Source organism: Thermobia domestica, chromosome 1, assembly GCF_964235325.1.
Source record: "Thermobia domestica chromosome 1, izTheDome1.hap1.1, whole genome shotgun sequence".
Taxonomy (NCBI): Eukaryota; Metazoa; Arthropoda; class Insecta; order Zygentoma; family Lepismatidae; genus Thermobia; species Thermobia domestica.
Genome location: NC_137454.1, coordinates 191,318,439 through 191,333,965, shown reverse-complemented (window position 1 = coordinate 191,333,965; position 15,527 = coordinate 191,318,439). Strand labels below are relative to the sequence as shown.

The 15,527-nt window shown below is 35.8% G+C and overlaps 1 protein-coding gene across 3 annotated transcripts in view; it reads right to left on the bottom strand.

Moving 5' to 3' along the window:
- The window catches only part of LOC145692278 (palmitoyltransferase ZDHHC16B), a 57,237-nt gene that overhangs the window by 19,969 nt on the left and 21,741 nt on the right, over positions 1 to 15,527 (bottom strand). For 2 of the 3 annotated variants that reach the window (XM_081767577.1, XM_081767580.1), the window contains 2 exons: positions 12,018 to 12,135; positions 2,318 to 2,520 (listed from right to left, as the gene is read on the bottom strand). In XM_081767577.1, coding sequence (XP_081623703.1) covers positions 2,318 to 2,520; positions 12,018 to 12,135 — 321 coding nt within the window. Of the gene's footprint in view, positions 1 to 2,317; positions 2,521 to 11,991; positions 12,136 to 15,527 lie in introns of all 3 variants that reach the window. The other variant, XM_081767586.1, reaches the window with a different exon arrangement.

The window sequence follows — 15,527 nt, the reverse complement described above, 5'->3', positions numbered from 1 at the left end:
GTACCATGAAGATTGTAAACTTCTCTTATCAAGATCAGGTAGAGCAAGTCCGCCTCACGATGTCCCCTGGGAGATACAATCATTAATCTCAGCTTCACAATCTTTATGAATATCTATTTAGAATTTTCTTCATTGTTGAAATGGCTTGATTGTTGAAATGGATATCCAAATCTTTAACAATGAAGCTGTTTCAACAATGAAGAAAATTCTAAATAAAAAATCGGCACGGATTGTTCCCTTTAATAGGTTATGAAGTTCCTTTTCTAAAAATTTGAAGTCTCTAGGTTGAAATTTATAAAAGAAATTGTAAATTTTCATAAAAGGTAAAAAAATACATGGGAGAGATAGGAAGACTGTAGTGACATCTATCGGCAAAACTTGTCCCTTTACACTAACCTTAAAGGAGACGAATGATTAATGAATTATAAATTTTTGTGCTCTCACCGGGAACAAACCATGGATAACGCCCACCGAAGACACACGTGCTAGCCACTAGATCAGCGGAAAGGGCAACCTACAGCTTAACATGTAATCCGAACCACATGAGTTTTAGCCAGGAAACGGTGTGTAGCTAACCATAGAATCACGACGGAGCTCTTTATTTCATTTCATTTATGCTTCTTTTACCACTACAATTTCATCTTTATTCCTGATTATGTTAAGACATTTCCTTATTTCTCGTAACCACTTCCTTATTATCTCCCTATATGTTCAACCTCTATAGGCATGCCGCCTTTGGGTACGTGTTCCCCTATTTCTTAACACCTATTAGTTACCCACTTTCTCTTGCGATCTCTGTAAATTTAGAATCTGTATGTTCTGTATTCTTCCTGATGATTTGCTATTTTGTGTTCCTTTTTCTTTTCGCCATTGCTTCGTTTTCGCCTATCATGAATGATTTGGATTTTTTTAAACTTACATATTTATCTGCTAGAGCTACAATTTTGTTTTGCACTGTTGTACACTTGGAATCGACGTCTTCTCCATTCAAGTTCTATCGGATTTCCGTGTTAAAAAAAAAAAAAAAAAAAAAAAAAAAAAATTAGTTAGTTTTCAATTGTTGACTGTTGGTTGTGGTCAGTACAATTGAACGGGGACATCAGTGATTCAAATGAAACAATAGATGCCAAAACAGCGAGAGAGCATATATGCTTTATGAGTTTAAACTGAAAACTACTGCTATGAGCAGACAGTACAACGATGGTTTAACGAACTTAGGAACACCGGTGAGTCTCTCCACGACGCCCAAAAGTCACAGACAACGAGACATTCAAAGAGGCTATTAAGGCTGTGGAGACCATGGCGAAACATACGATGCCGTGACGTATTACTGTTGATAATTCTAATTAACTAAGTATGTTTTACTTAATATGAGTGACGACACCAGAAGGGGCGCGGGTGCCTCATTATGGCCCCATCTGCTTTCCCAAATGTGTTGTTTGTAAGGTAGGTCAAGTAATATAAAACTATTATTTTCGGCATAAAAAAAAAAAAAAAACTATTCCCTCCAAAAGAAAATTTTCTGTTCCTCCACTTGCCCCCCTTCCCTCCCCCAAGAAATATCTGGCGTAGTCACTACTTCATACCATCGTCTTTCTACTTGTAGAATCGAAGTTCGACGGAACTTTAGTACCATGCCTAATATTATGTAGAGCCTATAATATAATTTACCACACAAATGTGGAACAATTTTAATTTCTTTCTTTTTTTTTTAAACATAAATATCATGTTATAATTAATTTTATTCTTAAAACTTTGCAAATGAGAAGTGTTATTTTACTAAGATGAATCATCCATAAATTATTTATTTCCTTAAGTTCTGTATCCCCATTGCAATCCATCATATTAGTGGTAAAATTTACGTCAAGTTGAAAACCGCTTGTGTTTGAACAAGTAACAAAAACCTGTTAAATTCAGCAATTTCGTGGTCTCTCATGGATTTATGCAAACTTGGGTGCACTTTATTGTCACTTTTACTGGAATGCAAATAATACTCGAAAAGTTTAAAATAGCAGTGCCCGTAAGACAGACTTTAAAGTTATTTATTTACAATTTCATGTCTATTCTAAGGACTGTTAGGCATTCTGATTACTGGTTATGAGTATCGTTCTGAAAATCTCAGTCAGGATTGTCAGTCTGAGCACATTTAGAATCCTTTCGATTTACCCGATCTCCAAATGAATGCAACTACAATAAGCTACCATATCAGGACAATCAATAGATGTCTCAATCTGCCTATTGAAGTGTGCATATGTCGTTATTATTTCATTAATATAATAACACTTAAAAAAAAAAAAAAAAAAAAAAAAGAACTTACTATTGGAATGATCACAGAGTTATTTATCTTCACTGGATGTCCCTCAATTTCTTCATCTTCCAAATCTGATTCCTCTAACCATACTTCCGTGTAGGCTAAATCAAATCCGAAAACCATTAAGAAAATCATACCAAGGCACACATATACCATATACATATAAAAGTATCGATGATTGTAATGTCCAACACAATTATTTAACCATGCTGTTTTGAGTTAAGGAAAATAGCATTTCTGAAGATTATTTGCACATCTTAACTCCCCTAATATAGGATACTGAAATTTATAGTACCGGCTTAACTATTTTAAATGACTGATGAAAATAGTAATGTTAGCAGAATTGTTAATATGCTGTATCTCTACAAAAATTAAGACGAATTGTTGATACGCTACGCCTCTACAAAAATTAAGACAACTTTCGCACGCTGCAGTCATACAATTCAGAAAAATAAAAATGTTTCGTATTCTTTTTCACAGAAACAAATAAAGAGAAAGTTGTGAAACAGGGTAATGAGGTTACTCGGTCATAACAAAACAAGTGGTCATAACAAAACAAGTGTTGTTTTGTTATGACCGTATAAAGTTCGTTATAGTTAGTAACTATTTTTAGTCATTGTGGTATTGATACGAAACGTTGTGCCATTACCGATGGATTTTTTCTTTACTAATACAGGGTTTTCATAAAGTCTGGACGGATTTAATTTGCTTATAATTTTTATAAAAATGCTCATAATGAAATCAAATAAAGTGCAAACGTAGCGGAAGGATTACATTTTTAGTTGGCAACACTGTTAGATAAGCGGCAAGTCTGAACACGTTGAGAGAGGGAGAGGGAGGGCAAGGCCAATTCTGGTGTGTCGAAAGTTCACCAAAGAGTTCAAAAAGCCTGCACCGACTGAGAGTGCAATCCGAAAGTGGCATGCTAAGTTCTTGGAGACAGGAAGCGTCCTGGACCGTCCTCGAAGTGGGAGGCCGCCAACATCGCCTGCAACAGTGAGCAGGGTAAGGGAAAGCATCATCAACAGCCCACAGAAGTCGATTCCTAGACGGTCCTACGCGAATGTGTGGACGTAAATGGCGCCCAGTTGGAGGTGTGGCGGTGAATGAACTGAGCTGGTGCAGATTACAGGTAAAAATTTAATCCTTTCGCTACCGTTTGCACTTTATTTGATTTCAATATGAGCATTTTTATGTAAATTATAAGCGAATTAAATTCGTCCATACTTTATGAAAACCCTGTATTTTCAATATATGCCTTAGTGGATATTCAGCGTTTTCTCACTCTACTGTTCACAAGATATAGCACACATTCTTAATACAGCGTGCCCCACAAAAAAGCAGGAAATTTGGATTTTCTACAATAAGAGCGATTATATGTGCAATAATGTGTGTTATGTGCAGTTGTATAGTTTTGTGCTGTTCCATTGTGTATATTACGTATGTGCACCCAGATGTTCCAAGACATAAACACAGTTATGAGTGATCACGAATGGACATGGCAACAAGACTGTGCGAAGGCCCATACAGCAATCGATACTGTGACATGGATAAGAATCAGGATTCTTATCCATACTCCTGACTTCATCGAACCTAACGACTGGCCGCCTAAAAGTCCAGATTTCAACGTGATGGATTATTGCATTTGGGGTATACTGCTACAGAAGGTTCAAGAACACAGGAGAGACATCACAAACATTGATGGCCTGAAAGCTGTACTGACAGACGCCTGGAATAACGTTACACTTCAAACTATCCAGAATGCCACCGGAAATTGGTTACAATGTCTACGCCGCTGTGTGGAAGCCAAAGGAAATCATTTTGAGCACTTGCATTGATTATGAACATTCAAGTGACAGTGTCAGTAAAATATTAATGAAAATGTGTGTGTCCACCTCATATTACAGAATCTACAATAAATTTCCTGGTTTTTTGTGGGACACCCTGTAAAACTCAGATATGGGGACTAAGGAGTGGTAATCAACTTGGGAAGGTCGTCTTAATGAAAGTTGTGTTTTCTCAACCCAAATTTTGTATAGTAATCAATAAATTATGCCGAAATATGTACATAGTCGCCAAGTTTCTAGCGTTGTACACGTCCACATCACGTCATCGTACTCCCACCATCATAGCTGATGGTGAGTTTTAGTTCAATTTTCCGAAGAATTCTTCATTTGAACTTCGCCATACTGACATCCTGCCGCCCATAAAATAAATTTGCTTTCTCTAAGAAATTAACATTATTCTACAGGTTCTTCAGATTATTGAAAACTCTTCGGTTTTCATCTATTTATTTCGCTAATGAACTTCTTTTTTGCCATGATAACGCCAATTACCGAAAATACTTCTATAGGCTTGTGCATACAACATTTTTCGTTAGCCTTGCATGAATAAGTCAGATCAATAAGACTAAAGGAAACACTTCATAGTTCTGTCTGTTCTAGATGTTTGTTGCCGTATTTAAACAAAAGCACGATGGGAGCCGAACAATTAATATCGATAGTTTTAGTTTCTGCGTCAAAATTGTAAACGAACATAATAACCGCTTACTTTGTCTCTAGAATAGTTACTGAAAAGAGGAAGCTTTCACATATGAACTTGCTCTTGCAGCAACCAAAAATTAGTAATTACAGTGAAGCCTATACACAACGAACACCTATGGGACATAGTTGGGAAGCAGAATCTGGAAAAGTCTTCAAAATAAGAAGTTTGATCAACCCGAGAGAGTAAAAGCAACCGGTGGTCCTAAATCATCAAGTTCGCTGCTATCCTGATCATTTCTAGACCGCCGGTCGCTTGATGCGAGCGGAAGGTCCACCGTACCCCCCCCCCCCTCTCTACTCAAGCTAAAAAATGAGCGTTCCAAATAAAAGGCCATATCTCCGAAACTAATCACAAGATCACACTTGGTAAGTAACATAGGATCTGGTAATGTGGATGATGAGACAATAGCACATGCAGAAGAATTTGCGATGAATCTACACCGACTCACAAAAAATCTCGATCAGTGCTGTCTGTGCTGATTTGGTCGGTCACAAAAACTCAGACCAAGTTCCACCAACGAATGATGCTCTAATGCCAACAAGTGAGCACACCTTCAAACATACATTTAGCGGCACGCCAGCGACTCGAATATTGACTTCCTTTAACTCGAACATTTTGGTTGGCAAACTACGAATGGAAAATTGGTGCCCAAATGGACCACTCAGGAGTCTATGGCTAAAAGTTGCCCACAGTTAAAGTCTTGTGCATGCAAACATACGTGGGACACAAACAATTGTAAGTGTGTGCAGGCTTCAGTGGAGTGCATGAAAACCTGTAGTTGTAATGGTAACAAATGTTATAACTTACTTATAAACACTTACTACCAGAAAATGATTCTTCTGATGAGGATTTAAAAGACTAAAGGAACATGCAATTTTGCGCAGATTTGATATGATAATGTAGAATATTATTATAGTTTTGCTTGTTTCCAGTAATTAGTATTTAATGAAGTTCGAAGTAATATTCTCATAAATTACATACAAATAGAGTTATTGAGGTTTTGCAAAAACATTTTTTAAAGTGACCATTGAGAAAATACAGACCATTCTTGATTTTAGAAATACCCTTCAGGTGTACAACGATGTTATCAATCAACCTATATATCACCTGTAAATGGTGTTTGCTCTCACTTTACATATCTTCTTACCTTATTTATATTTTCTGCTTTTTCATTATGGTAAAATAAACATTTTTGTTAAAGAAATAAGGAATTATTTTCAACGACCGGTGGAAATACTGCACACAAATAAGAGTCGAAAAATCTGAATCAACCTGAATATGAACTGTAAATGGATTTTAACACTATAAAAGATCTCTCTACTTATCTCAAAATTTTGTGATAATTAACACACGGTCGTATCAAGAGACGGGAGATCTAGAAATGATCATGACAGTGCTGGAGAGCTCAAAGGAGAAGGGTGAGAATTGTTCTTCAGATATTGTAGGAAAAAATCAGCTTTTATCTCGGAAACAAAACCTTTGACTGACTGACTTGAGCTGAAATTCAGTGGTGCCATTCGGAGCATCAGCATTCGAATCAAAGTGCACTTTCCTTCAAACTTACCTCGCTGTACGGCTATTTTTTGGAAGTAAACCTAATAATATTGGTACCGTTGGAAAGATAATTTTAATGCTCTACAAACTTAATTCGGGATGTTTTTTCCATATCTCAACTCACTGGTGAGATACAGAGCAAAAAAGAAAATATTAAGGACAAAATGTCAGTTTTTAATGTTTAAGTTAAATTTTCCGAAAACCCATTGGGTCTATCCAAAGGTGAATAGACAAAAGCGTAAAGAATACCTCAGAGATACAAACGGAAAAAGAAATTCATTAATATCTTGATTAGTTTCGGAGATATGGCCTTTTATTTGAAACGCTCATTTTTTAGCTTCAGTAGAGGAGGGAGGGGATGTACGGAAGGACCTTCCGCTCGCATCTAGCGACCAGCGGTCTAGAAATGATCAGGATAGTAAACTTGATGATTTAGGACCACCAGTTGCTTTTACTCCCTCGAGTTAAACGAAACTTAATAACGACGTGTTCTGCCTCCCGACTAACAAGACTATTTGTTAGGGTGGGCCGATTTTTTTTTTGGGGGGGGGGGGATTTTGATTGACCGGGTAGCGGAAAAGTTGCCTCGTGTTAGTGGTAGTGTGCACAGAAAATTTGGATTTTTTTGGTCATCCCCTTCCTTTGCCTCATGGGACTTGAATATTTTATAATTAGCTATGCAACCCGCATGACACTACGAAGAAAATTGCTGCACAGCTATAACCTTTGGTTCTTTTTCACACTGCAGCATTCTGAGGCTGAATATAAAATGCAAGATAAAAATGAGATGCAATATTGTTCCTGTGTGGTTAAAAATTATAATCAATTAGACGAAGAAAGTGTATTGATGTTTTCAAAACACATTATGAATATAGGTCAAGAAAAATTGTTGATAAACCTTTCCTTGTATCTCTTAGCTCGTCTTGGCACATACACTCCGAAACTCCCCAGAACCCACAACGAAGAGGTGGCTGCAAATTGAGTTCCACTTGCTTCCGTTTTTCGGCTCATTCACATTTGATAGTCCTGTTGGGAGTTCTATTTTTTCATTTTTTATTTTCTTCGAGACTAATTGTGCCATAAGAAAGCCATTGCTGATGCTTCTGTAACTAGTTTTATCACCCTCTCCTCCTCTTGCGTATGGCACGGAAAACATCTAATTTCCTCAGAAGCTGTAGCCACCGTTATAATATTTTCTTCATCTGGCTCGAAGAAAATTCTCTTGTTAATGGTGGCTTGGTAATATCCGTTGAGAAACAATCGATCATCTCACGATATTTACTTCCGCTAGTTTACTTTCGGAACAAATTCACGTAGACTTGATATCTTTCTTTGTCGATACTTTTTTTATTCTTCTCCATCCTAAAACTTGGAGGTTCTGATTCCTGTCGGTGATCATTTATCAACAACAAATTTTCCGGATGGGCAAAGTAAGCGCTGCAGCTAATCACAATATACAGAATTCTTCTTAATTCCTCTGGAAGAAAGGATGCAGATCGAGCGAGTAGCCACAAGTGTCACGTCCCGTTGGTGAAAGAGAGAATAATTTCGCTTTATTTCAAACCAAACTTGTGCAAATACTTTGCTGACAGTGTGCAAGCCAACGAAATGCTTCTTCGGGATCTTCGGTGCAAATATATGATCGGAGAATGCGAGAGGCTGTCATCAACCATCGGGACATGACAATTGGTCCAGGCTTTTCCTTCAGAAGGTCTGGCGGACACAAACCTTCTGAAACGGCTCGACAAATGTCCAAAAGGTATTGCTGATCATTACTCAAATCTTTTAACACTATTTGTCAGGTCAGGCCAGCGCCGAAACACACAGGCCGCTGGACTGTGTATAAAATTATAACGTTTAAGACTTATTATAAAACAATGCTTTACGTATTATTATTATAGTCGTGTACAACGTTGTAGGTAATATATTTTCTATTATAGCACAGCCGATTTCAAAATTACTTGATATCAGATTACTTGTTTAAAATTTTCTTTACAAAATAAACAGGTCTAAAAGAAATTGTTCACAATATAGGCCTACGTGAAAAAAGCTGCAATGTAAGGTTGACAACATATTTTTCACGCTGTATATGAAGAACATGAATTGAAACATAAAAATACAATTTTTCATCTAATTGATTATAATTTTTAATCACATAGGAACAATATTGCATCTCACTTTTATCTTAGGTTTTATATTCAGCCTCAGAATGCTTCAGTGTGAAAAAGAACCAAAGGATATAGCTGTGCAGCACAATTTTCTTGTTTAAAATTTTCTTTACAAAATAAACAGGTCTAAAAGAAATTGTCTGCACAGCTATATCCTTGCCGGTTGCGTAGTAGCAGCTATAAAATATTTAAGTCCGGTGAGGCAAAGGAAGGGGTTGACCAAAAATACCCACATTTTTTGTGTAGATTACCACTAACACGAGGCAACTTTTCCGCAACCCGGCCAATCGAAATTAAAAAAAAAAAAAAAAAAAAAAAAATCGGCCCACCCTACTATTTATTCGTAAATAAGAGGGTCCGTTAAAGAGAGGCTAATCAATTTTAGATATCTTACAGCTAATGCGGTAACTGTATGCAGATGTCTAATATCAGGATAATGTACTTCGTGTTCAAATTACTAGGAAAATATCCTCTCTGTAAATAAACAAAAGTATCGCTGGGAGTTGTAATATGCGAATATGAGTTATTTTCTCATCTAGTACATGTCATATTCCTTAAGTCCACGTAAAAATCCCTATCGTATATCAATCAAGCACAAAAAGAGAATAATTATTATGTATGAAGGGGAGACTACATTACAAAACAAATAACTCTTTTCCATAAGTACTTTCTTTTTATTTTTTGCAGAAAAATAAATATACACAGTGATGATTCTAGGAGGTGGTCCGGCACGACGTGGACTACCAATATTTTCTGCAGTATTACTATCACCTCCATTTATTCGAATTCCTCCTCGGGGGAAATCGTCTGAAATCATCACTGAACATATACACAGACAGACAGACAGACAGACAGACATAAATAAATAAATAAATAAAAATAAATAAATAAATAAATAAATAAATAAAATATAAATTAAAAAAAAAAACAAATTTGAAAGTCACTCCGTTTATACAACATCATCTACTTTTAACAATGAGTTAAAAGCTACCAAAATTGTAAATATTAATGGTAAACTGTGTTTCTATTAAGCTTGTACGCATGGTATGGTGATTCTTACTAATGAAATGGAACTACCTACCTCTAATTTTACGATTCTTCTTAATACAGTATGTGCAAAACAAAAGGAAGTAATCGAAAAGTGAAAACTAAGCCCCCTACACACTCTTCTTTGGATAAAATTCCGTTACCGTGAATCATTTCCATGCTTTCGCTATGAACTCACTCATAAGCCCGGCATTCTTAGGCGGACCTGTAAATAGCTACAGAACACACCATGTAAGTGAATTATATTGACAGCATTTAATGGAAAAGGATACTGTGTAAGGGCCGTACTTTTCACTTTTCGATCACTTTCATTTATCTTGTACATGCTATAAAAACCATACCAACAATACAGCATTCGAGGTCTTCTAGGTTCCCTCATATAATAGTATGCATATTTCCTATGTTATTTTGCGTGCCCTTACGTTCTGTTCCAACATCCTGTTGAACTGGCAATGTTGCTTTGTCCTTAACACTGGGCAAATTAACAGCGTAGAGCTCAAACACCTGGTGCGATTGGAAACATTCCACCATTTTAGATCGAAAAGTACCGATTTCGAACAACTCTCCTCTTCCATTTTTTCGTATCTTTACTCATAATGGAGATGGCCTATGGCCCCGGACTTTTGATACACCTGGTATAAATTATATGTTTTAAAAAATTTCATTAGATCCATCTAATTTTCTCCTTACTCTTTTTAAAATTTCAACAACTCACTTGGCATCATAAGCCTCCATGTGTAGATTTATAATAATAATAATAATAATAATAATAATGATAATAATAATAATGATGATAATAATAATAATGATAATAATAATAATAATAATAATAATAATAATAATAATAATAATAATAATGATAATAATAATAATAATAATAATAATAATAATAATGATGTCGCGATTAAAGACATAAATTGCCATTTTTCGGCTGGAAATCTGCAATTTGGATGTTAATTTAAAAACAACAGAGCAAAGAAGTAAAGCAATATATGAGGAAGGATTAGAAATTAAGGTACTGTCTGTTATAGAGGAATGAGGAGTGTGGGGTAATTTTAATACAAGGAGTTTGCTATTGTGCAGAGTTTCAGCCACCCGCCACCTACGGCGCTCGTTGTAGGTGAACACAATATAGTGGAAGTAGTTCGTTTGGAAAATTGGTCTCGCGAAGAAGTTCGCTCAGTTATTCTATTTCTGTGGACGAAACATGTAACCGCGGCTGAAATTCACTGGCAGCTGATAGAGGTTTACGGAGAGACTGTAATGTCTCGTCAGCATGTTACAGAATAGTGTCGAATGTCTGCGGCTCGTAGAGATAACCACTCACTTTCTGATCATTCCTCATATATATTAGTTTTTTCTTCTTTGTCCCAGGGACATGAACTACATCTTGTTGGAAAGCGTATGGAACACAGATTCGTTCATGTCCCTGGGGCATTTAGGTGCGTCGCTAGGGCTGCCAACATGAGACTAGACCACAGTTCCTACCAAAGAATATACAGGGTGACTATACTAGGTTTAAGGTTCCGAATTTTTATCTGCCTTGCTATTGGACCTACGCCCTTTCTTTTTTTATATGATTTCACCCAATGTCTGGCCTACATGTCAGATTATTTTTTTTCCTGGTACGACAGAGTTGCTAGAGGCCCAACAAGGTCAAATATATGGGTTTCCTTTGTTTAGAAAAAATACACTGAAGAAAGGGTAAATTCAATACCACCTCATTCAACCCCTCGCAAGCCCAAGAACCATATATAGAGTATTACTAATTAGTATGTTCGTTTATCTCTATTGATATCAATTTTTATGCTTGTAGCTCCTTTGAGGGGGAGTGACCTCCAAATGCAGAGTAGGGGCGGGGAAACTAAAAATACCCAACTTTCACCCAATTCCCCTCCTCCGCGGTACCCTCTATTGGATAAAATGTACATCATTGGAAAATTTCATCCTTTCTGAAGAGATTGACATCTAAATCATCTCTCTAGGTTAACTAGGAGCGGAGCTACAGAGGTTTAACTGCTGTCTCAGTATCAGAGACAGCCGTCCTCTAAAGGTTATCTTGAACGTACACAACAAGAAATAATAAATGCCCTCCTTGTTAGTCCAGTGGTTAGTGTGCATGGGTACATGTGGTCCAGGGTTGGATTCCCGGTGGGAGTACAAAAATTACATTTGACACATTTTCATTAATTACCAATTTTCTTTAGACTAAAAAGCATATCCATGGGACGTTAAATTCAAGCTTTCATTACATTTTTTTAAAGTAATGATTAAACAGTGCTGGCTAGTTCGGTGTACCATTTCGAAGAACGAATTTAAATGAAATATATTTAGTTTACAAGCAAAATATCGATTATATTACTTTACTTCAACAAGTATGGTGCAAAGGATACGGCAGTGATGATCCATTTTTAGAATGCAGCGATTACATACAGAACAATGATGAGTTCTCGGAGGTTTTGGTGCTATACATTTTTTGCATATGCTGACAGCTTCTGGAATCAGAGCTCCCTAGAATAGGAAAAAATATGTCTTTTTACTAAGGATCATAACCATTAAATGTAAGTACTATTTATAATCATTTGTTCTTTCTTTTTATCAATTTTCACACACAAAAAATCAAAACACAAAGAATAGGGAAGACAGATTAATAAATTCATTTCTTACGATTCTGTTGAATCATCTTTCCTATTAACCCATATTTTCCAAATTTTTTTTTCTTGATTTTTTTAATTTCTCGCTTTACTTGCTCTATTTAGAGTCCGAGTATCATATAAAAAAAAAAAAAAAAAAAAGGTGATACATTATTTTTCTGACTAGCTTCTGATCAACAACAACACTAGTGGAGGAGGAATCACTGTCTATCAAAAGCTTCTTTGTATCTTGTTCAATGACAACTTGATGTTCCCGTGGAAAATCTGACTTAGCCAGTGAAGAAGTACCATGTAAAGCTGGAGGGGCTGCAGATGAGGTCCTGTCCTGACTATCACTAATATCCTTGGGAGAAACGTTTTCCTTAATTTTTCCGGAACATGGTCGGCTAGAAACACTGTCTTTTGGCACTATCGGAGTAGTGTTTAGAGAACGGCCCTGTATCACAGGGGTAGTAAGCTCAGTCATTAACTTTGGAAAGTCAACATCTGACGTTAAAGTAGTCAAATTAGCAGGTTTAACCATATTAATTTCTGGGGTTGGCGAAACCCGAGAGCGTTCCTTATCACTTTCAGTATGTTCTATGGTTGTTGTTGAAACAAAGGCCCGTTTTTGACGCTGAAAACATTAATCTTGTAAATGACCTCTAGATTGGCAGGAATAACAAGTACGGTCCTGACCGAAATAAGTTACTAGGAACTTCTGGTTACGAATATCCAGGAAGGACGGTATAGGTTTAAACAAATACATAGTCACGATCTTTCGTCCAGATCTAACTTTATAAATATGAGTATCGTCATAAATTTCGTCTTTTATACTTTTACACTCTCCATAGATAGACAAGGCACGCGTGACATCATTATCACTATATTCCGTGGGAATGGCATGTATTCGCACATAGATTAAAGGTTGATCAGCTAATTCTAAAGTCACTGGGTATGTTTCACTATCATCTTGAAATTTAACACTATCACCATGATCTCTTAACAATTTGTCACACAACAAGTTAGACAATAACTTAATATACACACATTTACGATAAATATCCAACTCAATACTTAGTATTTGTTCTTCCTTTAACTTAAACTTATTTTGAATAAACTCATGGATTTTTATTGTGGACGGACGGTTAGGAATCGCACGAAATCCTAATTTTAATGTATTGACACGTTTGATAGACATTTTATAATTCTAAATAAACTCACTAGTCACCACTAAACTGAAATATATTAGAATCAAGTCAGCGTAAATTCCAAGCAAACACAAAGTACACTGGGCGCATTCAATGCCTCTCTCACGATACGACACTGGACGGACGACCAGCGAAAGACGTGTTACCTCTTGGGCAGCTAACACGCGAGTGAACCACTGAGCCACTGCACCCCGTAGGTGTCTTAAGAGGGTTGCAGTGTGAAAGTGGTAATTTCTATTAATTGTTTTCTTATTATCTCAATGAAATTTGTATAAGCTGCTCTTCAAGGGGAACAATTCAAATCTTACACCTTAGCGGCCTAGTATAAAAGGAGGAAGAAATTTTCCTCCGAAACACTGCACTGTTAAAAATTATTTCATAGTTTCGTTCGTGAAAACAGCTTCTGACTTGTTCTACTAGTGGTCGAGATTTAAGGATTCAGTTGCGTCGAAAGGAAAATATTTGTTTTGAAACTCGACTTGATTCTTTTGACAATGTGGAACACGGGAAGAAAATATATTGAGAATAAACAATCTTTTGAAACAAAGGTAAATAAATCTAACTTTAAATTATGTTATTTGCAACTGTGAAAGCAGAATTTGATTCCAAAATATTACCTAGTTTGCAGTGTAAAATATTAGATATTAGTTGCCTTATAATCTTGATAACTGTTATTACACAGTTTATAACATAAATGATTCAAAACAAAACACATCTTTCAATTACGAACAAAGTTATTGCAATTTATTCCTCTCTCTCTCCTTTTATATACATGGTAGACAAATTATCATGATCAGCCGCTATAACGGGCTTAGACAGAAATTCACAACAGTTGAATTGTGACCAAATATAAGTTTACCAGTGTTGCCAACCAAATATAAGTTTATATTTTTTTCAAATGGCACTACGTCAGTTTATTTCATATTTCAAACCAACATGTCAAATGTAAACTTAAAATACCACTTTTATTAATCAGTGTTACAAGCTAAACATATTATGGTATCACAAACATCCGAAGTTTGGAAGCTTCTAACGCAGACACAGCACAACAGAGATGCACAGGATAATGTACATCGAAAGAACTTTAGCGCTGAATACCATGGTCATTGAATGATGTTTTTCGAATAAATAGAAACGAAGTTACAGGGGTTGAAAATTTTAAATTTTTTGAAAATCTTTATTTAAAAAAATCTTAGGTAAATATTATATCTAGTTACATGCATGGTTTGCAATGAACGTACAAATTATTTTACCGTTTATAGCACTTCGATATCTGAAACCGTACCGGAGATATAATAAACATTGATAAAGTTGTCAACACTGTTCAAAACGGCGTAGCTAGCTAGCGCGAGCTAGCCACCAGAACAACGTACAAGGCTTGTAAAAAGAAGATTCTAAAGTCGTATGTACAATCGCTGAGTTGGAAACTTAAAGCTTGGTCAGTACATAGGATCTAAGACGTAAGATACCACATAGAAACGATTTTTGGAATTTCGAAGTGGAAGCGAAGAATACGGGAGAAAATTATCTTATAAAAACGAGTACATTTTCGTACTCTATTAAACTCCAGTCATAAAATTTAGTATTTCAACATCTCATTTAAAATAAAAACAAGTTTTAAGTTTCTTTATATATTATCTCCCTATGAACTTTCCGAAAATAAAACCATCCTTTATCGTTTCCAAAGTGAGTGCGTCTGTTAAGACATAAAATAGTATAACATCAGTTTATAATGTAAAAAATTGACCTTATCCTTGAAGTAACACAGAACCAATACAAGAGAATAAATTCCCTAGGGAAAAAGCACCCATATAAAATTCCTGATATAAAGACATCATACCGACAGTTAAGAAATAACAGGGTATAATATCAATTTATAAAATAACAATAGATTTTTTTCTTTGAAATAAAGAACGGACAAGGGGATTACCCCCTCTCAATTTTTCGGATACAGAACAATCTTGGCCAAAATGAGTGCGTCTGTTAAGACATAACACGAAATAATATAAATTTATAATGTAACATTGCAATTGGTCTTGATGTAACCAAACCCGACCGC